The sequence below is a fragment of the Frieseomelitta varia genome, unplaced genomic scaffold, assembly GCF_011392965.1.
Source record: "Frieseomelitta varia isolate USP_RPSP 00005682 unplaced genomic scaffold, Fvar_1.2 scaffold_333, whole genome shotgun sequence".
Classification (NCBI taxonomy): domain Eukaryota; kingdom Metazoa; phylum Arthropoda; class Insecta; order Hymenoptera; family Apidae; genus Frieseomelitta; species Frieseomelitta varia.
This window is the reverse complement of record NW_025110072.1, coordinates 277,642-301,754: the sequence shown is the minus strand read 5'-3', so window position 1 is coordinate 301,754 and position 24,113 is coordinate 277,642. Positions and strand designations below refer to the sequence as shown.

The window sequence follows — 24,113 nt, the reverse complement described above, 5'->3', positions numbered from 1 at the left end:
GTTTATACATTTTTTTGACAAATTTAAAAGAGAACTGAATCATAGAATATTTTCAAGTTCGAAAAAAATTGTCAAACACAGTCGAGACGGAGTTCGATCGACTATGCAATCTCACGACAGAGAGAGGAGCGACAAATTCTTTCCTCGTTACATTTTTGATACGTGTCGTTCACAACTTCACGTTGTCACGTCATGTTTCAGCTCATCAACATATCATTACAAGTTTAACAGAGAACAAATTTCACAAACACGGAAATGGGAACATGTAGTCCGCGCGTGCATCCCAATTGAACGTATGTCAATCGTGCAAAACGTTGTCCGCAATGTCTATTTTCCGTTTGCTCCAGCATTGTTAACGAATGGAAAATCATCATTTACGCGAAATCATCGTACATTAGCTATTAGCTCAGTTATGCTCATCACTGTAACACGCAGCCCCATTTCTGTCGTTCCAGAGATGTGAGGAATGATCACGTGGGTGATGGTCGGGCTGCTCTTGGCTGCGGAAACTTGCGGCAGAAACGTCCTCTCCGGAAACGGAAACGGAAAGGAGGAGTCGAAGCAGAAGGACGGGCTGAAGGGAGTCGCCACGGAGGAGGAAGACATCTACCGTGGGTATCGGTGTCGCGGCGCGCGCTTCGGAAAAGAGGAAGAGGATGGGAAAAGTCGCGAGAGAGAAAGGGCGGGGAACGAGGCAAACAGATCTATGATTTGCTCGGCTAACTCAAGCTTATCCCGTTCTCTCTCGAATCCTGCAATCGAGCTCCACTAATCCTGCTTCCTGGCTTTCGACCGCTCTACGAATCTCGCCTCGGCTACTTTAACCCCTTTTCCCCTTACCAATTCCACCCCCTATTCCCCTCCTCCCTCTCACAAATCATTCGACGATCTATACACCTGGTTTCTAACATATTGTTCTGAAATATCGCCAACCGTGTCCGCTGCCAAGCTTCTCGGAGCACCGATCCTTTATTTAGCTAAAATTTCTTTCTGTCTTTCTCTCTCTCTCTCTCTCTCTCTCTCTCTCTTTTTTTCTCGGTTTCGAACGACATTCGCAGAGGCAAACTCCTCGGAATGACGGAAGTTGGCTTGGTAATTTTGTTTTTACGTAGGTTTTGATCCAGTAATAGAATCTGGTTGGATCGAATCGAAGGAAATCTTAAAGATCGACGACTCGAACTACGAATCCTAGTATTGAGTCGATATCGGAACGAGCCATTTAACTCTTGCCACTTTAAATCATTCAAAATTTATTTGTTACACGAGAAACGTTTCGTTCAAATATTGCGTTGCATTGAAAGGGTCGATAATTAACTTTTTGGCCCCTTCCCTCGAGGATACGAATTTCACTTTGAATTTTGGAAAACGTAATATTCAACAATCGAACCTCGCAGTTCCGTACGCACGTGTGTATATTTTTATTATTTTGTTAACGCAAATTTATAACCATTCTGTTGCGTGAATGCAACTGCAAAAATAAATGAATCGAACGCACATGCACAAGATAGAAATAAAAATCTACTTCAGAAAAAAATTCTACGTCAGAAATGACGGGCGAGTCCCGTCTTAAGAGAAAAAAAGAAAAAAAAAAGATCGAAAAACCCTCGTTTCCTTTTTCTTCCAATTTCGTTCCTCTCCAACTACTACTACTACTCCTACGCTCGTATTTCCTACTTTCCATCAGTCCCCCCGGTGAAAAAGTTTGTATTCCATTAGCGTGTCCATGGGTAGGAAACCTTTCCAAGGCGAACGACGGTAAACTCGATTCCGCCGGAGCGGGCAAAACGCCCGGAAACAGCTTCAATTTGAACGGTTTGAAAAGTATTAATTACGAGACTGGACCCCGTCGGACCGGAACAATGCGTCGCGTCGCTCGGCGAGGTCTCCCGGTGGGTGTGTGGCTGCATTTCGAGGGAGAAACAAGCTTTTGTTACCGCGATCGCAACGACGCTCGTTATAAGTTCCATTCGACGGGGACAATCCATTTTCCGCGACGTTAAGTGTATTGCGACCAGGCCAGGAATTATATCGAAGGAACGCCTAAGCGTGTTTAATTGTTGCGTCTCTCCGCCCTTTGTCTCGTACTTCAACCGGCCCGCTGTCTCCTCGTGCAACGCTATTACTCACTCCATCGCACCCTCTGTTGTTGCAGGTCTAACGTGCTACACTTGCGTCAACGTCAGCGATAACCAGGTATCGACGAGTCCATTAAACGTTCCCCTTAAGAGTCCCTAATGCCTGTATCGTACCTGCCTGCTACTGGACCACAATTTCGTTTAACATCCCCAGGACATCGACAGTTTAGTTATCGACATTTTATTTGTCTTTAAAACTTCACCCCCGGCGTTTCATCCGTCATCCGATTTCCTTTAAGCTTCCGTATCACGCTTCCTCCGCTCGTACACGCGCGATCCTGGGTTTTCTTTTCATCCGCAATCCCCTAGCCGTTCGATCGAGGACACGATTTTTGCGTTGAGATAAAAATTCCCAGAGTTCTCAACGTTTTACGTGCTTTTGATTGAAGATTGAAGAGTGGTTTGAACGAAATGTAACTGGAAGTTTTGTTAACTATTGGTATATACAAATCAAACGAAAAAACAAAAAAATGGATGGATATTTGACTAGTATTATTTTCTATACATTATATTTGCAACAATAAGGAATGTTAATCTTTGTGTCATCGTTCTATCAGGAAAATGTTCTGTATAAATTTAAGTAATAATACATTTACAGAATATTTACGTCATAAAACGCTTCAAATTCCCGTTTTCTCTTGACATTTTGAAATTAAATAGACGAATATAGAATTTCGTGACTGACTATAAGCATAAACTGATATTTTCAATACACGTCGAGTCGCATGTAATTTGCACGTTATTACGTTACGAATTAATAAACGAATTCGCCTTCGTAACATACATTCGTTTTTCTTTAAACATTTAAAATTTAATAAATGTACGCAGACTTCTGCAATTGACTGGGTATTAAGCATTTTCAAATTTTGCCAAATTACGCGAACGAATTAATTAAAAATCGTGAAATATTTAAAATCCTCCTCCCCACTCCTTCCGTATGAAATATTTCAAAATTCAACAGACGAATATTTAAAATTCAAAAAATACGAAGTGTTTTTGTTTATTTGTAGCAACTGTCGAGTCGTTTTATTTCGCCTTGCACGTTCAGGAATCGTATTGCAGTCAGACCGTTCGATCACTCGCTAAGAACGCGTAAAACGTTGAAACTCGAGAGAGCCCCTAATTCAAGAGACCGGGCAGGGTCTGCGCTACGCTTCAAGTCGTCGATGTCGCGAGAGGAATTACCAATATCGGGTAAGGTTCGGTCGTCGATTTCTTCGTGAAACGAGAAGAAAACACGGGACAAGGCAAAGAAGATGGCTTCGACGTCGTGGATCAACTCCGGGCATCTCTAAACAGGAGTTCCGTCGGCGGGAAAAATCTGTATCGAAAATCGTTGATTCCGGCCGGGTCGATGGCCCGCCGCAAGTTCCGGCTACTATCCTTTGCCCCGGGAATTTATTCGTTCGATTCGTGGCTGCCATCGTCTTATATCTTTCTCCTCGTTTCTTCCCCTCACCGCCGAGAAACGATAGCCCGAAACTTCATACGTACATAACGGCGACACACAGTTGTTGCGAGCACATCAGAAGCAACCAGAGTTCACCGGTTACACTTCACCCACCGGCCGTGCCAATTTTCCCAAACTCTGCTACTCCAACTCTCTGCTTCTCGTAACGTCGATTACGAATCCGCAGGACCAACGAATTTCACGCAACTCTTTTTACAAACATATCGAGCCGGCTAGCTCGTGAAACTAACGTCGAACTTCCGTTACGATCGATCGTGGCTGGTAATGACCAAACGGCCGCGCAAACACAGCCGGATTCGAGCGGACGAATTTGATGTTGTGCCAGAGTGCACCAGTTTTCACGATACAAGCCGGATGATTCTATAATCTCGACGATCTTTTATTGATTTTTGACTTACGGAATTGGAACGAACAATCAAAAAAACGAGAGAAAAAAAATGGATAAATATTTTTATAAGCCAGTTAGAGGCAGTACGCCTCGAAACAATTATTGTTCGCAAATCGTGAAAAAGATGAATTTTTCACGAGCGCGCGTGGCTTATAGAATCAGATTTCCCATTTATATACGTATGGTGTACAGTATTGGACGAGTAATGTAAATGGGACTCTCATAACGTTCTATTTTAGATTTTTGGGTTATTTTTCCACGTAGAATCTTTTCGTTTACCGATTGTACCACGAAAACTGGGGCAGCTTGTATATATATATATATATATCAATTTCACCTAATATTACAGCTATCGTTTCCTTTTCTTTTTCTCCTGTGTTCGCAGATGTGCAACGAATGGGCGATAGATACACCGTGTCCGGTTGGTGGCCGAGACTTCTGCAGATCGCTGCAGATTTTGGACAGTCGTGGAAACAGCGTCTTGGCAAGCAAATTCTTTCTTTTTTTCTTTTTTTCTTTCGCCCTCTCTCACTTGACATCCCCTCCCCCTCCTCTCTCTCTCTCTCTCTCTCTCTCTCTCTCTCTCTCTCTTCGGAAAAACTTCGAGTCGGCGCGATTAACTCTGTCGTTGCCAAGAAATATTAGAACCGTAGCCTCGAGTGTTGCTCGTTCTTCGTTCCTTGGAACCGAGAAACTCTGCCTCGTTTCTTGCTTCACAATTCCAACGGGGACGAGTTTGCATAATTGATGTAATTTACCATTGAAGGAGACTTTAAATTGAAGACGCGACAAGAGGAGGAGAAACGAACGAGCCAAGACAATTTTTTCTCTCTGTTCGATGGCGTTAAAAACTCGTGGTTTCCCTTCTCGTTTCCCTGTCTGCTGTCGTTTTTATTCTACTCTCGCTGCTTCATTTACAGTGAAGAGCGTAACTGAACCAATAACTAGAGACGTCGCGTAAATCAGTTTCTCACTGCTGTTAATGTTAGAGTGTAGAGGAAACACACGATACACATTGCTCCGATTAACGCTGATCTAAACAACGTTTGAAAGTTGCGAATTCTGTTCTCTTTTTTTATTTATGTTGAAATCATATACAGTGTGAGAATAGAATAAAACCATTCTAAGAGCTAAGGTATGGTATACTAGTGATTTATTAAATACTCGTAATAAGCAAATACTAATGATTCGTTAAAGTTCGAAAACCTGATATGCAAAATTGTATCAACATATATTTCTTGTCTACACTAAACAACTAAACAGAGATATTAAAAAATTACTCGTACTGATTTCAATTATTTAAAATCGTTCCTATCGTGTTCATTTTCCGTACACCTTTGTATCAAGGGTAATAAGAAATAATTTATGTAGAATCTGTGGTTACAGGTTCAACCATGCTTCTCACTGTGACCATGCCGCGATGTCGCGATAAAATCGACACGATCGTTCGATGTTTATCGCGAAAACCATTGTGCCACGCCACCGTCGATGAAGATCAATCCTAAATTTTATCGCTATTCCCGCTAATAGCTTCACCCAGCGTTAAATGCATTATCGATTTCCGTGTTTGTTAATGGATAAACTTGCAGAAGCGAATTCACGGTGGAAAAGTGATGGCGAAAGGTCTACTCTCTCTTAAGAGCATCCATCGACTAAGCACTTTCGCAGAACTCTTTCAATTACGAACATCGCAATCAATTAGAGTCTATTCATTCTTTTATTCGCGATCTCTATACTTGTTCTCGATCCGCGTTTTCTTCGTTAACCCATTGAATTAGCTCAAAATTGCCAAAATACTGAACAAGCGTATTATATGAAATTGAGGAATGAAGTACGTAAATAGAATTGTCTCGATTTGAAATAAACAAAATCTGGAATGAAAGAGAGGAAGAGTCGTGAGAGAAATCTGAGAGGAAGATGCATATCGTGAGAAATAAAAATTATTAACATTTTAAACGTTCCATCTATTTCGATTCATGTATATAATGTATATTATATCATGTATAACATGTATATTTGTTCGATACATCGTAATACGTTATCGTTTTTGGACCTCTGACGAGTAAATCAATTAATTTCTACATGATTACAAAATTACTTGTTCTAATACGAACTAAGCACTCAAAGGGTAAATTAATTCTCAAATACGAACAGAAATGCAATGATACGTGGAATGATTCGCGTTCTCCCCCCCCCCCATTTCGAATGAAAGGCTCGTGCGAGAAACCTCCGCTGTATGCTTTTCCCTTTTCTTCTCTCTCGAAAGTTTCAGAACGCTCGGCAAGAATAGAAGACGGGGGAGCGAAACAAGCAGGGAAAATCCGCGTAGCAATCACCGAGATGAACATTCTGTATACGCGAAATCGAACATGTAAGAATTAAACAGTGAGAGAAACGAGTGACGATGATGTAGGTAGATCCCAACGACCGGGAGAATCGATACTTCGAACAATCGGTAGATTGAAAAAAGAAGAAGCAACTCCCTCCGGTTGCATCGTTGAGAGATTGAAAACGAACATACGAGCGGAACGATCGAGCAACGGAACGTTAACACGCCGCCGACGTACAATGGTTCGCGAAAAATCACGTTTCTATATTTCAGGTGAGCAAGAGCTGTGTGAACAGCACGGAATGCGGCCCTGCCTCGGTCGGTTGCATCCCAATGGACACGCAGCAGGTGCGAAATAGCGAATTTTTTCCAAGTATCCTGGCCTGGCTTGCCCTCTCTTTCGTGTGTTCTCTGAAACGCAGTTCACGTCACTGGAACTGTCTCTGTCACTTTACTCTCTGTCACTGTCTCTCTTTCTCTCTCTCTCTCTCTCTCTCTCTCTCTCTCTCTCTCTCTCTCTCTCTCTCTCTCTGCTGTCGGTTTCTGGGCGAAAGAGGAAAAAGAGCCGCGCGATCGGGTGAAATAAATTCGGTTATTTCGTTCCAGATTTGCATCAGTTGCTGCGACCTGAGCTACTGCAACATCGAGTCGCCGACCAACGCCACCAACGCCATATTCTCGCGGAAACGGCGCGCCAAATCGAAGTCGAAGCGCAAACGACCCGGGAGAAACGGGGTCGAGGGCAGCCGATTCTACGGGGACGGCGCGCTCTGGCTCCTGGCCTCACTCTTCTATGCATATCATTGCTGAGGAAGCAGCAAACGCGGAAGAATTTTCTTAGTTAGAAGACGCGTCGTGAAGCGGTGCGCCAGGCAGCTCGGGAATTACCATCCTCCACCGGGGTTACCATTCGAGACTATAAACAGAATTTTTTGCGGAATCGTCTCTATTTCTCTTGTCCTCTACTACGTATTACTCTCTCGTCTCTTCTCGACTGACAGCCCTGTCCCTTCATTGTCACACCTCTACACACGCGCACACACACATCCTTTCACGTTTAAAAATGTAACTTCGAAGTAAAAATTAACTGGCAGAAAAGTATTTGCGCTCTCTGCGCTTCTCGCGAAGCTTTGGAGAAAGATCTATGCCCTCTATCGATCAGCTTCTCGTCTCCGTTTCCTCGACGAAGTGAATCGCGAATCGCGCGCTACTAAATCGCGCGACAGCGTGTTTAGCGAAATTGGGAATCTGTTTGTCTTTCCCTTCATCGACAGATTCGAGGAGCACCGGCTCGACTCCCGAAGTTAGGGGAGACGTCGCTAGAAACGCTCTGGGAGAATCCTGCGCTGTCTGAAGCATGTATAGTTAACCGAGGGTCGTTTCAACGACTCTCAGTGATGGAAAAAGGAATTGTTCTCTTCTCGTAGTAGCGTAGTTGCCTATGCCTTGTTAGAAAACGAAAAGAAATGAAGAAACCAAAAAACAAAAAAACAAAAAAAAAAAAATGAAGAAAAAAATAACAGAAATGAAAACACACACGCAACACACACCAGACAAGAAGACTAAGTTCGAAGCGAGATTGAACTTTCTACAGAGGAAGTTACAGTGCCAAAGAGAACGAAGAAAAAAATGAAACACCTTCCATAGAGCCGATTTTACAAGGGCATTTTTATTTTCGATCGAGCACAGTCAACGCTGATGTACAACTGGTACAATGAAGATTCATATTGTTTTCGCGTTTCAAAGGCCCTGATTCGACACGCGGAATTTCATTTCGACTCCTCGAGGAAAGGCGGAAAGGAAGAAGAGAGACGCGGAAAGAAAAATGCCTGTTCCCCGCGATCCATTCCGTACCTAGTAGAACAACGATCGATCGTTGTCCTCGAGGCACTCGCTCGTTGAAGCGCCATGAATTCCCCATGCGATTCGCCGCGATCATGCATTTCATTCAACGAAACAAAGTAACAAACCGTTTCTATCGCTCTCTTTCCATAGTTTTTGCTTCTCACGATTCCGACCAAGCTTGCTCCGTTAGACTTCATTTACTCGGCCGACCGATCCATCAGTCGAATATTTAACCAGTCCCCGCGATTCAATTGAGGTTTCGTTCTTTTTTCTCTCGGTCTCCTTTGAGACGAAGGAGCGCGTGTTGATCCAGCTTACGTGGAAAGTTCTTAATTAATTAAGTTCCTTAATTAACAGCTGCAACTTCAAAGAAATTGCTAATTATGTATCCGAGGCAAGAAAAGAAGTTCCTAATTACACCTGCATAATAATATTATTTCCACTATCTCGTGCTATCTTATTTGCCGGTCCTTGATGACATTATCTTTCCGTTAATGAAAACGTTAATCACCGTAAATTGTCAATTTACTTGATGAAATAGTTTCCTTTTTAGCTGGATATCGGAAGCTGCCAGTATCGCAGAATTTATAACAGGGTGGAGAAAATCGAGCGCCAAAAGCGAGATTAGATTCATTCGAAAATCAATTTCCACTCGATTCTTATCGTTCGATCGTCGAACCGGGGGCGCGAGGGCCCATTCAGTTTCCGTGGATATCGAGTTTCTTAAGCGAAAACGAGGAAAAAGGACGAACGCTGGAATAACCGGCTATACCCGGGGCGCAAATCGAGGAGTTTGCTCCTGCACGCAGTTTGACAAATAGATATGCAAATCATGAATTACGCGAGCGGGACGCACGCGGGATTTGAATTATCGATAAACTGGAATTACGCGTACCTAAAAGCTGTTTACATACCTACAAACTCGCCTACTAACAGACTATTTACTGCTATTACAATTATTAACAATTATACACGTAAATAAATGAATAAATATATAAATGAATAAATGAATATATATTATGATATAGAAATTATACATTGTTTCGGCATGAAGATGTAAGAATACTGTTGGTAATGAAATAAAGAAGACTATAATTGTCAGACTGGGCAATTGATGGAGTAATTTATTATACGATCCTTCCAAGTTTCGATTGTTGCTTTGGCAGTTAAGTCGTTTTAAATATCGGATTGCTCGCATTAAATTGATTTTTAAATGCATCACTGTAGATGACAATATCCAAGTAACGTTGTAAACGTAAATGACACATTTCCCAGACAGTAATGTTAGACTCGTAAAGTAATTTACATTTGCCGGACAATTCTGAGGAACCTAATCGCATCCTAGAACCTTAGGAAGAGCAAGAAGAGAGTTGGCCCTATATAAGGGCCAACTTCGACGCATTCGACACAGTAACGAGTAGTTCGAGCAAGTCGCAAGTCTTAAGTCTTACTTCTGCATCGTCTGCAAGTACACCTGGGAAGTCTCTAGTTCATTACACACACCGCAAACAAAAAAGATATGGTACAACACTCAAATCATAGCTTGTTTCCTCGACAACCTAGTATCTCTAATTACTATTACTGATTTTTAATAAGAGGAGAATATTTTAAATCAATTAAATCAATTAAATTATTAATATTCTAGCAAATTAGAAAAGTCAATTTTTGTAGTTCAGTTATATATTAAATACAGATTTATCAGTCTTCGTGATGTAGTGTATCAGGCTATATTTTAATGCAAAGCTAAGGATTTACGTCTACTAAATTATAGTAAATTTAACAAAATTTAGCATTATAATTCGAATTTACTTAAAACGTAAAAGAAGGAAAAAAAACGTTTAATGAACTAATCAATGGAACATCGAGAGCTATAGAATTAACCCAAATTTCTTAATCTGATCAAACCCAGTGATGCAAATGTACCTTTATCTACATTATTCAATGCATATTTAACCTAACCTGATGATTTTATCACACGTTACGTGTTGTAGTATTCATTTAGAATTGATACTATACTGTTACTATAGATATATCTATATTAAAAAATAATTTAAAAAATTGAATTATGTAGAAGGAACGTTGCACAAGATACTACATATGAAACTATACATGAAATTTAAACATATTGAGATAAAAAATGTTCAAGATAAATAGAAATGTGTAGTCCAGGATTAGAACCTAATAGACTTTCGTAACTTTAATTTCTAATGATGCGTTTAGACTAAATGAACAAATATTCTCCCCCCTTCCCCCTTCTACTTCGATCAAATGCATGTCCATACTGATATTATTAATTTACTAAACGATTGTGACGTAATAAAGAACATATATTTAGTCTAGACGCACCGTAAGAATTTTCTTTCAATTAGAAATCAATTTAGAACAAATTGATTATTGAATCGTATAGAATCACTATTCATTTATAAAAATATATTTTACTAATATATTCATTCATTTCATATATATATTAATTTATAAAAATATATTTCACTAGTTCTGAAATATTCATTTTGAAATAAGGTACATAATATCGTTAAAAGATAATTGATTCTTATTTCCACTTACATTGCACGATGACGAAGTTCAAAGTGATGACGTAACCGATGAAATGATCCCGCCAAAATCCGCGCATTCGACGCCATATTGCTTCCTCTTGTCGTTTGAAATTTTCCCACGCACCTTCTTTCACACGAAGTCGGCTCGAAATACTATCACTCGCGTTAACGGGACCGATAACAGACTTTCGCACTACCGTACACGAATATTTTTTAATTTGAACGAGTTTTAAGATGAAAATGTCCGTTTCTAATACGCGTTCGCGCCATGTCATAGGACGTTTCATTGTCCGCGCGGAATTTTTCGAAATAATGCGTATAATTTCTTTTTCCGACCGAAAACTTTATAATATTAGCACTCCTTATACCGTACGAAATCTATTTCGAATAATTTTTGTGAAACATCGCGAATTTTTACCACGTAAACTCCGTTAATTTGAACCCGTCGACGCAGAGACAACTTTTCAAACGGATATCCATGGCGAACATGGCGGATGTCACGTGATCCTATTATTATAGGATGCTCCCACCTCTACTACTTGATCAAATGCATGTTCGAATTATTTATTTATTTTACTAAATAATCGTTTTGAAATATTCAATTAGAAATAAAATACGTAATATCGTTAAAAAAGTAATTGATTTTTATTTCTTTTTATTATATTGCACGACAATAAAGATTCTTATTTCTTTTTATTATATTGCACGACGACAAAAATCCCGCCAAAAACCGCGCATTCAACGCCATATTGCTTTCTCTTGCCGTTTGAAATCCCGCGTTGTTTCATTTTTGCACACTCCCTTTTTCACGCGAAATCGACTCGAAACACTATCACTCGTACTAATGGAATTGCACTCGCACTAACGCGACATGCGAATATTTTCTAGCTTCAACGAGTTTTAAAATGAATTATCTAAAAAGTCCAGTTGCATCTAATATACGTTCACGCTACGCTATAGAACGTCTCGTGCCCGCGCGAAATTTTTCGAAATAACGCATATAATTTTTTTCCCTGACCGAAAACTTTATAATATTAGCACTCTTTATACCGTACGAAATCTATTTCGAGTAATTTTTGTGGAACATCGCGAATTTTTACTACCGTAAACTCCGTTAATTTGAACCTGTCAACGCAGAGACAACTTTTCGAACGAACGTCCATGATGGATATGGCGGATATCACGTGATCCTATTATAAATGTATCTACATATGAATGTAATACATGCCCCCTCCCAGTGCTACTACTTCAATCAAATGTATGTTCGTATTGGTATTATTTATTTTACTAAACGATTGTCATGTAATAAATGAACAAATATTTGGTCTAGGCACATAATAAAAATTCTCTGTCAATTAGAAATCAATTTAGAATAGATTGATTATTGAATTATATAGAAATGGTTATTTATTTATAAATATATATTTCACTATTGTCATTAGTTGCAAAATATTCAGTTTGGAACAAAGTAGGTGATATTATTAAAAGATAATTGATTCTTGTTTCTACTTATATTGCATGATGATAAAGATTCAAGGAGATGATGAAATAGACGAAACGATACCGCCAAAAACCGTGCATTCGACGCCATATTGCTTTTCCTCGCCGTTTGAAATCCCGCATTGTTTTACGAACGCTTTCTCGTTCACATAAAGTCGACTCTAAACGTTATCACTCATGCTAACGTGACTTTAGTTAATATTTTCTAATTTCAACGAATTTTAAGCTGAATTATCAAAAAGATCTGTTTCTATCTAATACGTGTTCGCGCTATAGGACGTCTTGTGCCCGCGCGGAATTTTTCGAAATAACGCTTGTAATTTCTTTCGCCGACCGAAAACTTTGTAATATTAGCACTCCTTATACTGTATGAAATCTATTTCGAGTAATTTTTGTGGAACATCGCAAATTTTTACCACCGTAAACTCCGTTAATTTGAACCCGTCGACGCAGAAACAGCTTTTCGAACGATCACCTATGGCGTACATCACGTGATTCATTTCTTATTCCTCTAGGCGCTACTAGACGACGCCACTGTAGTCTATACATACGCATCATCAAAATCTATATTAAAATGGAGGAAAAGAGTCAAGTTGTAGAACGAGAAACTAAAAAAGATGAAATTCACGAAAAAGATGTGAAATCCAAAAGGTGAGCGACCGTTCATTCAATTCTTAAAAAGCACTTGTATACTGTTGATTTGATGCAATTTGAAAATGCGCGATACGATTGAATGTGAGTTATGGATGGCCGGCAATAACGTAAGCATAATTTAATGTTATTTCTCGTCATTCATTGTATTATCGTTAGTAACAATATTTCCTTATTAATTTGAAATAATAGAAGGATTATGATATTGCAATATTAGTGAACTTGAAACAGGTGTATATAATAATATGGACTTTTCACTACATTACAATCAATAGCTACACATTCTATCGTGCTTTGAAGATGTTGAAGTTTTAATATCCTTAACCTCATTATTATTGTATAGACTAATAAAGGAATGGTATTTTTAATTTAGTTCTGTAAAGAGACATCGCAAGAAGAAGAACAAGATGTCACATGGCAATGGCGATAATCACAATCATAGAGATGAGCATGAACTGCATAGTGCATGTAATATTTCTATCAAGGATATACAAATGGCAATGGAAGTATTTAATATACAACAGAAACCTGCCAAAACTCAAGAAGAAGCTATGCAAAAACCTTATCAGTTTTGGAGTACACAGCCAGTACCAAAAATGGGTAAACTGTTAAATACATTTATTCAATGTTAACCTTAAAAGATAACTTTAAATACATCAAATTACATTGTGAAAATTTTCTACAGATGAGAAGATAGTTAAAAATGAACCGATTGAGTCTGACAGAACATCAATTAGAGCAGAACCTTATTCATTGCCAGCAGACTTTCAATGGGACACATTAAACCTTGATGATCCTTTGGTTTTGTCAGAATTGTATACTTTATTGTCTGAGAATTATGTGGAGGATGATGATGCTATGTTTAGATTTGATTATCCACCAAACTTTTTGAAGTGGTAAGTAAAATATCAGCTGTGAAAGTTAAGATCTAACATAGCTTGATTTCTAATAGGATATGCTTTTAGGGCGTTGCAATCTCCTGGATGGTGCAAAGAATGGCACTGCGGAGTACGAGTGACTAAAAGCGGACGTCTAGTCGGTTTTATTTCTGCTATTCCAGCTACTCTGCGTGTTTATAATCAGTAAGTTTCGAATGAGTAAATCGTCGAATCAGTAAATTTGTAATTTATCCTCTGGTAACTGATGAAATGAAAATTTTAGTACCCAAAAGATGGTGGAAATAAATTTCTTATGTGTACACAAAAAACTGAGGTCGAAGCGAGTTGCACCGGTGTTGATACGTGAAATAACTAGGAGAGTTAATCTTGAAGGTATATTTCAGGCTGTATATACTGCTGGTGTTGTACTACCAAAACCAATAGCAACTTGCAGGTGAGTGTCTGTATCAAAATGCCTGTACCAATGTCACTGTACTAGTTACATTACTCATTTGTCATTTAATTGTCATTTAACTACGAATTCACTTTCAAAGGTATTGGCATCGTTCTCTCAATCCTAAAAAACTAATTGAAGTGAAGTTTTCTCACTTGTCTCGCAATATGACTATGCAGAGAACTTTAAAGTTGTTTAAACTGCCAGAGAGTACAAAAGTGCCAGGATTTAGGAAATTAGTCGAAGCAGACATACCTCAAGCCCATAAGATATTAACTGATGTAATTATTTTTAAATGAATATATTAATATTTTAATTCACAGAATATTATTTATTTATCAGTTTATTTATGTTTAGTATTTGGAAAAATTTGACTTGGCTCCAGTCTTCTCCATCGAAGAGTTCCGACATTGGTTCCTTCCACAGAACGAGATTATTAATACTTTTGTAGTAGAAAAAGATGGCAAAATTACCGATATGGTTAGCTACTACACGCTGCCAAGCTCGATAATGCATCACCAGACACACAAGACACTCAGGGCTGCATACAGTTTCTACAACGTATCCACAGCAACGCCTTGGCTCGAACTCATGACCGATGCACTTATATCGGCTCGTAATGTAAGTTCCACGGTTTGTACCTTCATTATATAAGAGAAAAAAAGAAAACATATTTACCTATTATTTTCAGCTTGATTTCGATGTATTTAATGCATTGGATCTTATGGACAACAAACAGTTTTTAGAACCACTAAAATTTGGCATAGGTGATGGAAATCTGCAATATTATTTATACAATTGGCGTTGTCCTAGCATGACGCCCGGGAAAATTGGTTTAGTGCTCCAATAAAGTCTAGATGAACGTATCCAAAAAGAAAGAAGAAGAAGAAAAACTTTCTTCTTCTTCTCAGAAAATGACGATAAACGGTGGAAATGAAGATAATATACAAGGGACATTGAAACTGGGAGCAAATGATATGATTAGACTTGTACCGTCGAACATCCAAAGCACATTGAAAGAAAGGAATCGATATTTCCTATCTAACGAGTTAAAGTAGGATGTTCCATTGAGCTCGCTGGTTTCGCGGATATTATCTTTTCGACCTTGAACTAATGTCAGTTTCATGTCGGAGAGCTTCCGACTCCACTCTTGGTCATGACATTAGTTCAAGGTTGAAATATGCATGTGCAACGCGTGTATATAGGTATCTGCGTGACTCGAGTAATGTAGATAATTATCGTACGCTCTAGTAATTTACAAAAAAACTATGCGGGACAAATTTCCTTCCTATAGGCATCGTCGATCGCAAAGTTACTTGAAACTTCTTGACGAAAAAAAAAAAGCTTCTTGAGCGCTATTTTATTTAAATTAACACGTTTATCCCCCGACGCCTGTTTTGATTAAATAGAAAAGTATGCCAAAATGAGAGTGGAAGATAAAATTTAAATAAAAGATCGAAGTAAAGCGGTCCATTGTTTGCTTACCACCACTTACCTTCCCTTCGTTCTTCACATCATAAATTTCACTTTCCACTTGTAACCTACATATATACACTCCTGCACAGAATAAAAATTCTTCTTATCGCATGTGATGCGTCGTTTATTGGCGGCACGGAAGATTTCACGATCGCTCGATCATTAATTTTGGTGGTACCGTTTTCTTTTCCGGTATCTTCGAAGCACATGATTGCATAACGAACCCGCTTCCGGCGACGATTAGATAGCGGTAAAACTAAAAAGACACAGAAAGAAACCAGTTTTTAAGGACTGTCATTAAGGGAAATACCGCTGACCCAACGGTGCGGCATCAAACGTAATTTATATTGTTCAAATGTAAACTTCATTAAAACAAATATATACAATTTCAGGCTGTATTTCGGGTAATTTCAAATTTTCGGCTAATTTCTTTTTTTATTTTTGTTCTCTTAATCTTGATAATTTCAAGCTTTCGACTAATTTCTTTCTTATTTCTGTTCTTTCGGCTGACGTACATATATACTCTACGTGAGAGCAGCCTGTGGTTCTTAATACATACTCGAGGTCTTTGTAACAGTTGCTGCAGATCAATATTTAACACAATATACGCACAACTGACATGCAAGGTCTTTTCAAGATAAAAGGCGCCAAACCATGGCCCTGTGACGATTAAACTCGTTAATATTTACACGTTCGTCTTCTTTTCATTTATTTGTATTGCTAACGTTTTTCAATCTGTGTTGCCTATTTTGATATTGCCTGAATTGCGAATATTCATTTTGTGATAATTAAATTGCGGATTTTTATGCACTTAAATTTCAAGGTCCAAAAATGCATATAATACACGTAATACTGAAAAATATATAGAACATTCATAGCAAGGTACTCTTTATTCAAGGATAGAAGCAATTTTTTTATTTAATTCCTATTCTTTTAGTGATATACTGGGAAATTTAAATTTGCGTAAGCATTTACAATCTATAAATGATTTTATTTATTGAACTTCAATCAATTGTCCTCTATACATCCTACGATATGTCGTTTATCTAGAAACATGACATTACGAAATAACACACTCTTCGATGTGCACAAGTGAATAACGATTGTGCAAACTAATGGTGACAGGAAAAAATATCTTTGATCGTATAACTTCGCAGTAGAAAATTCACCCATCAATTCTAGAATAGTATTGAACAGATGTGAAATTCTCTTTGATGTTCATCGTTTCATCTTCCATTCAATTTGATCTTTCCCATTATCTTTCGATTTTCGCGATGATTACTAATTTGTATTTAATTTAATTTCAACTGTGAAATCATTTATATTCACAGGTGATAAATACCTGAAACGTTTATCATTACTATGATATTATTTGTATGATTAATGTAAAAAGTGAAATTTATTATTGCCTTGGTTGTTATCGTGTTTTTATCATCTTAATGTGTAAAAAGAAACCCACGAAAGAGAACTTAAATACCCTTGTAAATACCCTAAAAATGTTTCACCTAGTCAATCCGACCAGATTAAGATTAAGGACCTCGTTCGTTACCTCCAGTCTCGACGATTTATTTTGCTCGTATGAGATTCATGATTATTTTCAAATTCGGCTGTTCAAACGTGAATAAAATTAATTACAGTGTATTCCATTGGCAAAAATTTCGCAAAATGGGAGGGAACACGCTTTTTGACAAACAGGCTGAAGAATTTTTCTATTAGATTCCATATGATCGCAAAATGTACAAAAAGTACAACGAAAAAGGATAATTCAGGAGTAATGTATAGTAGAAATATATATGGGCTACCCGCATATACTATCTGTAGCATCCTTATAATTGTTAGATATTATAACACGGTTAATCAGAGAAATAGTTTGCTATTATTTTTAATTATTGTTGCGGTTGTGGGATGTAAAAATCGAATGTAAAACAAAACTACATGTTATAACTATATATATTGTAAATTACTTCAGTTTATATAGATATTTAAAAATGATTTTATTTATAAATTGTTATGTTTATTATTTTTGTTAAATTATTAGTTATTTATTATATTATTAAATTTATAAATCATTTCACATTATTAGACTGCGGATTTTTATTCAAATTCTATGTATTTTCGATATAAAAAAAAAAATAAAACCTTTGAGAACAAAAATTGTTTTACATTGTAAATATTAAAGAAGACATTGCATTTTGAATATGCTATTACATTCTTTTCATATTGCGCGCATTCTGTGCAATTTTACATTTTGCATTGCACATTTTGAATTTGCATAAAAGTTCACAGTCTACGTGTTGTATACTTTCTGAGATTCTTACCACCATATATACCTATATTCTAGATAACGCATGCTACGAAAAAATCAATCAAGGCAGTTTAATCCGGTAACCGGTGGTACAACCGGGCAAGGCTCTTGATTGAATGAAACCCCATAAACAGAAGTCTGTTAAGTTAAAAATCACGGTTAGTACAAGTGCACTGGGTTGATCTTCAAAATCGTTTTTCTCGAAAACGTAGCCTCGTGCGCAAAAACTTTATTTCACATACTTTATTTTACTACATTTTCCACTCATTTTTTCATGAAAAGTCGGATCTTGATTGACTGGACACTCTGTATCGAGTACTATGCCATTAGTAGTTGATAGAGTACGAATTTTTATGCATTTGTAGGAAGATGGAAATTTATTAAATTGTTTACTAATTGGGAATAATAGTGAAATTGCATTGAATACACAATTGAATTTAATGTGAAACGAACATCTCCAAGAGAACAGATTTGCATAAAAATTCGTATTCTAATCGGCGTGCACAGTTGCAGCGGATGATTCTTGGAATACGTCTGGCAGATCCGAAAAAAATACGGGCGGTCGTCAGGTGAACCACGGATCCGAACGACGCGATGGAACATCGTCGATCCTCCACCGAAGGCCTTCAACTCTCGCATGGTCCTTGGTCGGGTAAGTGTACCAATTTCGCCAGAGTGTTTCCCATACGGGGCTCAATGCACTCCGATTGTCAGCAAGATTGATCGCTAACGCGTGATGTTCTTTCACACGAAGCGGAGAATGAAGAAGAGAAAAAAAAAAAAAAAGGAAGGGGGAAATGAAGAAGAAAGAAAAGGGAAAACGGAAACGAGGAATCACCGAACAATACCCGGAGCAGATAACAGCCACGAAGCGCTGACGAACAACATGTAGGTGGGGAACACGAGACACACGATGTAGAATAAATAGTGGCCTGAAATCGAGCGGAATTCAGTCGCACTGCTGTTGTACACCATCGTCGTTGACGTTTATTCACGAAGACCACTGACTGAGCACCTCGTGAAGTCATTCTGGTCTTATCTGCAAGCAGGATAAAATCAATAAGTTACCCGTAGGCTGATTCTACTACGCGTTTACTTCCTCGTTGCAGGCTCGCTAGTTAATAATCGACACGATCGTGGCATTCGACTCATCATCAAACCGAGATGATACTCCAACTGCTGTTGATGCTAGCTCCTGTACTTCGGATCGACGCGTTCTTTTTCGGGTACTTTGCACACGTGTTAATCGTCGAGATGCCTTGCGAACAATCGACTTTGTCTCTTCTATCCTTTGTCTCTTCTAAATTTAGCCTCGTTGGGCACACCGAACGTATACGTGCACGTATGGCTCTTTCTTTTTTCTTTCTTTTAATTAAAATTATTGAAGAAAACAAAAATGAAAACTTGTGTTACTTTTTTTTTTGTGCATTTTCATCGTTTCTCTGAATTTTTCTCAATTTCTGAATTACGTTATACATTAATATGAAAAAATAAATTAAATTTAAAAAATTCATTCCTAAAAAAAATTTAGAAAAGACAGGTACCATTTCAGGAAACACGTATTGCAGTTTATATATTATATTATTAATTTAAATTTAAATGTTAATTTTATATTAGGTACGTTGCACTTTTCTCCATAAAGAATAAAAGATATAGGAGATTAAAGAGTAAAAAAAAAAAAGAAAATGCGAATGTTGGCAAGCGCGTCCCTCCTGAAATACATCCATAAAGCGTTCAAGTTCACATCTGAAAATATCTTATCTAATTCGTGTGTCGTTGGCCCGGCGGCTCTCTCGACTCGACTCGACGCTAACACCTCATCTCTCTCTCTCTTTCTCTTTCTCTTTCTTGTCAGCCTCGTACCGACTACCCCCAAGAACAACGAAACCGACGAGTTCAACATCTACTGGAACGTGCCCACGTTTATGTGCCATAAGTATGGGCTCCACTTTAAGGAAGTATCAGAGAAATACGGCATCCTACAGAACACGATGGATAATTTCCGTGGCGAAGAGATCGCGATCCTTTACGATCCTGGCACGTTCCCGGCGATGCTGGAAGATTCGAACGGTAAAACAATTACTTTGTTCTTTTATCAACTGTGTGACAGGGTTGGGCATATTAATCCATTAAAGTTTTTAATTTGTCATAAGCATGAATCAATTGATTAAAAAATTAGGTAAATTTCTATGAGAGAACTCTTTGAATCCACACTTCGTGCATGTTTATCCCGAAATTTCATATGAAAAACTCCTGTTGTATTTAGCTTGTTATCTTTCAACTATGTTCTAGCTGATTTTTAATTAATTTCTTGCGGAACAATTCGTCTCCTGTTCGTGGGATTAATGGAATTAATCATCAAATCTTTATTAAAGGAAATTAATTGTCGAAAAATCATTAATTGTCGACTCATTTAATCGGTAGAGTTAATCGTTATAATCGTCAAATAAAAAAATTGTTCTTCAATTATCAAATATTGGTGTTTAAATGAAATTTGACTAAAATCTCAGTCAAATTAATATTCCATTTTTTTTAATCGTATTTATTATTTTATTAAATTGTGAAATTGCAATAAAGAGAGAGGAAAAGAAACAGCGGAAATACATTTCAAAAATTTATAAACATTTAGACAATAAAATGATAAAATAGAAGAACGTGTTTCCTAAAATTCAGCGTCAACTCTTGAGAATTTATAATCCTTAATTTATAATCGCGCGATCAAAACGAAAACTTAATCGTCGATTGTTAATTAAATTTTTGTGCCCAACTCTGTCGTGTGTGTAATTATCGATGGATTGGAGGAAGGAAAGAACGTTTGAACGTTGTTCAGGAAACGTAGTGATGAGAAACGGCGGTGTTCCGCAAGAGGGTAATCTCACCAAGCATCTGGAAGTGTTTCGGGAGCACTTGATCCATCAGATACCAGACAAATCGTTTCACGGTGTCGGGGTGATCGATTTCGAAAGTTGGAGACCGATCTTCCGGCAGAATTGGGCTTCCCTTCAGCCTTATAAGAAACTCTCGATAGAGATAGTTCGACACGAACATCCGTTCTGGGACAATCAGAGCGTCGAGCAGGAAGCGAGACGACAATTTGAGAAATACGGCAGGCTTTTTATGGAGGAGACGTTGAAGGCTGCCAAACAGATCAGACCGTACGCCAAATGGGGTTACTATGCTTACCCTTATTGCTACAATCTGACGCCGAGTCAACCCAGTTCACACTGCGACGCTGTCACTCAGCAGGAAAACGACAAGTATGTAATTAATAGACTGTGGATTTTTATGAAACTTTTTGAGATTGTGACAGAATAAATTACTGTTAGATTTGTTGGATCATTTTCGAACGAGTAATATCTTTTTAATGATAACAAATATTTTTTGTTTGAACAAAATAGATATAAATGGTACGTGTGATTTCTCGATTCAATTTGTATTAAGAGTTATCCCATTTTGTTGGAAAATGAGAGTCAGATAAAAACAAATTTTTATTTAGGTTTCATTATTAATTCATTTTCCAATAACTTCATTACTATATATAACAATATATAACTAATTATATAAATAATATATCAATATAATAATTATAACAATAATCTTAGTAACTTATAACAATAATTAATTACTTCAGTTTCTCAATTTCTTCGGATACCTAAGTAAAATTTCAAAATGCATAAATATCCGCATTCTACTGATAACCAAATTTGCTCTATCTCTGTCGTGAGCCTCTCCTATGCAACTAATCCTAGTTCAATCCTAGTTTAATCGCATCAGTTTCACTGTGTACGGATACTTACGCGCCACTTAATGTATTGGCACGTTTCACGAACCGATCGTGTGTTCTAGTTAGAACAGAGAAGTTTCTTAGAGATTTAAGGTAACGAGATTACGAATCGACCATGAACGTTACAATGCTCGAGCCTTAAGTGAGTCAGTGTCAAGAGTCGTATACCGGTGAAAATTTCTACCTAATCCTGGAGGGAGTTACATCCGTCTTATCTAATCGGCCTCTCTCGATAAGCCCAACACAGACTCGTGTGCTTCTCCATTCAGAATGTCATGGCTGTTCGAGCTGCAAAACGTCCTCCTGCCCTCGGTTTACTTGAGACTGAGCCTAACGAGCAATCAACGAGTGGGTCTCGTAGGTGGTCGTGTCAAAGAAGCTTTGAGAATAGCCAAGCAAATGATGACCAGGAAGCAGGTTCTACCGTATTACTGGTACAAATACCAGGACCAGAGGGACACGAATTTGAGCAAGGTGAGTTGCTTTGAAGTTTGAACATTGGAAGATACTCTGACGGGTGAAAATATTCTTTACTCGTCTTCATAGAAATTCATAAAAATGCTCAATAAATCTACCGATAACGAACCGGACAATTTTGTTCCTCAAAATGAACTTTCCTCCTTAGGATGATCTCGAGGCAACACTCAAAAAGATCATAAACCTCGGTGCAGATGGTCTCATCATTTGGGGAAGCTCCAGCGACATCAACACTAAGCAGAAATGCGTAGAGTTCAGAGAATATTTAAACAACGATCTGGGACCCGTCGTGAATCGACTCAGGCGAACAGCTCTTGGCTTAACTCGATACACCAGCACTCTGATGGATAACAAAATCGACGTGAGCGTCGATCAAGTTTGACACATCACCTGGAGCATCGATGCTCTTACAAAAGAGGAGACAAAGTATTAAGAGAAATTGTAAGGGTCTTCAGTTTCCGTCGCTTGAGTATACGATTACCATGCGTGACACACGCGGAGGATCCGCCTGACCTTCGGAATAGAAAGATGTTGGACACGAGACACGTAGTTGAAACCAAAGACGACTTGGTCTAGTGCTCCGCGACGTAGCACTCGCGCGCAACCGATCGAAATAAAATTTCTACGAAACTGTCTCGCTTCTTTCATTTTACGCCCGCGAGAGGTGGAAGTTCCTGGCGAACGTGAAACTGTACCACTCTTCTTCCATTTGTCAACCCTGTCGCGTGTCACCAAGTACGTTCGAGGCGAATTCACTTTCGTTGCTTTAACTGCTTTGACACGAGCGTTCTCCTTTGGAATTTTATTTTTATTTTCTTCCAGAAATTGACTATTGACAATTGAGATGGAGGTGAGTGTGCGGAAAATTTTGAAATTTGCGTGCAATTTTTAAAAGTGGGACGTGCGCGCGCCGCCAGTTTTCATGTGTGAGTAATTCGGAAGCCACATTGATCAACTCAATAAATCAAAGAGCAGGAAAAAATGATGACGTGAGAAACGCCATTTTTCAAATTGAACTTGACACTCGTAATTACTATCCTCCTGTAGCAGATGAACTCATACATGTAAATAATTTCTTTCTAGGAATCGAACATTGTTTGCGCAAGTTGAGAGACCGATAAAACGTGAAATTGATCAGTTTGACTTCCAAGAGGCGGAATTGTTCAATTGTCTCTGTAAAAACTAACAAACGTGACTCTGCGGCCACACCACTTGACCTGCACGTTAGACAGGCTAAAAGCCACAAGATAACGTATAACGCGCGTCATCCCCCAAAACAATGAGAAACATTTACAACAACCTGCGTGTCCCAGCAGGACCGAGAGGGTTCAATTCAACCAAACCCCCCGCTCTGTCGTCGATCAACCGACGCAACACATCGAAACTGGCAATCAGAACCCGGTACGAAACGCACTTTGGCACTAGCGTACGACAAGTTTTACTGGTTCGAGGTGTAAAGCCTCGGGCGATCTTGCTTTTTACAGTACACGCGACGTCGTTGTATAGGTAGTCAAAGATCTCTCTTGCTTACCGTTGATTCCTCCCCTCTCTCCATCCTGTTCGGGCAGCGATCGTTCTTTCTCTTTCTCTGTTCACGCGAGAATACCTGAGGAAACTTGTGAACGGAGAGAGAGAGAGAACGGAACGGGAACGGGCGCGGAACCGAACGTACCGAGTAGAAGGAGGAGCTGAAGGAGACTACGGTGGTGGAGGTGGAGAGTGAGAGGAGGTGGAGGAGAACGGAACACGAGAGATCGGCAGCACAGTTTCGTGTTCAGCTCAGCTCGGCTCGGCTCAACTTCATATCGTGATCTCTCCGTGTTTTCGTGGCGAACGGTTCTTCAAATTTGTCGCTGAGGATCTAC

The 24,113-nt window shown here is 38.6% G+C and overlaps 3 protein-coding genes and 1 long non-coding RNA gene across 10 annotated transcripts; 3 read left to right on the top strand and 1 right to left on the bottom strand.

The window, feature by feature from the left end:
- The first annotated feature begins 455 nt into the window (after window positions 1-455).
- Window positions 456-8,276, top strand: LOC122530236. 5 transcript variants are annotated; one of them, XM_043657026.1, is made up of 5 exons: window positions 456-611; window positions 2,153-2,193; window positions 4,380-4,478; window positions 6,597-6,671; window positions 6,930-8,276. In XM_043657026.1, exons 1-5 carry the CDS (start codon window positions 467-469, stop codon window positions 7,131-7,133), a joined length of 564 nt encoding a protein of 187 aa, XP_043512961.1. In that variant the 5' UTR covers window positions 456-466; the 3' UTR covers window positions 7,134-8,276. The 5 variants fall into 5 exon arrangements, with proteins under 5 accessions (XP_043512961.1, XP_043512960.1, XP_043512963.1 ...); XM_043657025.1 differs by having other exon boundaries at window positions 4,344-4,478; XM_043657028.1 differs by lacking the exon at window positions 2,153-2,193.
- A 4,463-nt stretch (window positions 8,277-12,739) lies between these two features.
- On the top strand, window positions 12,740-15,075 carry LOC122530244 (glycylpeptide N-tetradecanoyltransferase 2). The gene is made up of 8 exons (XM_043657045.1): window positions 12,740-12,874; window positions 13,248-13,474; window positions 13,560-13,770; window positions 13,840-13,956; window positions 14,036-14,206; window positions 14,307-14,487; window positions 14,564-14,827; window positions 14,898-15,075. Exons 1-8 carry the CDS (start codon window positions 12,798-12,800, stop codon window positions 15,054-15,056), a joined length of 1,407 nt encoding a protein of 468 aa, XP_043512980.1. The 5' UTR covers window positions 12,740-12,797; the 3' UTR covers window positions 15,057-15,075.
- A 3,125-nt stretch (window positions 15,076-18,200) lies between these two features.
- LOC122530249 lies at window positions 18,201-24,109 on the bottom strand. 2 transcript variants are annotated; one of them, XR_006306937.1, is made up of 2 exons: window positions 23,780-24,109; window positions 18,201-19,026 (listed from the first exon to the last, which is right to left on the bottom strand). It is a non-coding gene; the product is annotated as an uncharacterized LOC122530249 (long non-coding RNA). The 2 variants fall into 2 exon arrangements; XR_006306938.1 differs by lacking the exon at window positions 23,780-24,109 and adding an exon at window positions 23,546-23,706.
- Window positions 19,020-22,882, top strand: LOC122530246 (hyaluronidase-like). 2 transcript variants are annotated; one of them, XM_043657050.1, is made up of 5 exons: window positions 19,020-19,213; window positions 19,843-20,057; window positions 20,818-21,244; window positions 22,041-22,245; window positions 22,397-22,882. In XM_043657050.1, exons 1-5 carry the CDS (start codon window positions 19,152-19,154, stop codon window positions 22,628-22,630), a joined length of 1,143 nt encoding a protein of 380 aa, XP_043512985.1. In that variant the 5' UTR covers window positions 19,020-19,151; the 3' UTR covers window positions 22,631-22,882. The 2 variants fall into 2 exon arrangements, with proteins under 2 accessions (XP_043512985.1, XP_043512984.1); XM_043657049.1 differs by lacking the exon at window positions 19,020-19,213 and having other exon boundaries at window positions 19,535-20,057.
- Window positions 24,110-24,113: the final 4 nt, after the last annotated feature.

What these genes read in the sequence shown, in the direction of transcription:
- LOC122530236 (XM_043657025.1), top strand. Translation starts at nt 467, where the DNA reads ATGATCACGTGGGTGATGGTCGGGCTGCTCTTGGCTGCGGAAACTTGC. An exon ending in GTCGTGGAAACAGCGTCTTG is followed by an intron (nt 4,479 to 6,596) that starts GCAAGCAAATTC and finishes TCTATATTTCAG; the next exon opens with GTGAGCAAGAGCTGTGTGAA. An exon ending in TCCCAATGGACACGCAGCAG is followed by an intron (nt 6,672 to 6,929) that starts GTGCGAAATAGC and finishes ATTTCGTTCCAG; the next exon opens with ATTTGCATCAGTTGCTGCGA.
- LOC122530244 (XM_043657045.1), top strand. Translation starts at nt 12,798, where the DNA reads ATGGAGGAAAAGAGTCAAGTTGTAGAACGAGAAACTAAAAAAGATGAA. An exon ending in ACAGCCAGTACCAAAAATGG is followed by an intron (nt 13,475 to 13,559) that starts GTAAACTGTTAA and finishes AATTTTCTACAG; the next exon opens with ATGAGAAGATAGTTAAAAAT. An exon ending in CACTTATATCGGCTCGTAAT is followed by an intron (nt 14,828 to 14,897) that starts GTAAGTTCCACG and finishes TATTATTTTCAG; the next exon opens with CTTGATTTCGATGTATTTAA.
- LOC122530246 (XM_043657049.1), top strand. Translation starts at nt 19,673, where the DNA reads ATGCGAATGTTGGCAAGCGCGTCCCTCCTGAAATACATCCATAAAGCG. An exon ending in GATGCTGGAAGATTCGAACG is followed by an intron (nt 20,058 to 20,817) that starts GTAAAACAATTA and finishes AACGTTGTTCAG; the next exon opens with GAAACGTAGTGATGAGAAAC. An exon ending in GGGACACGAATTTGAGCAAG is followed by an intron (nt 22,246 to 22,396) that starts GTGAGTTGCTTT and finishes TTTCCTCCTTAG; the next exon opens with GATGATCTCGAGGCAACACT.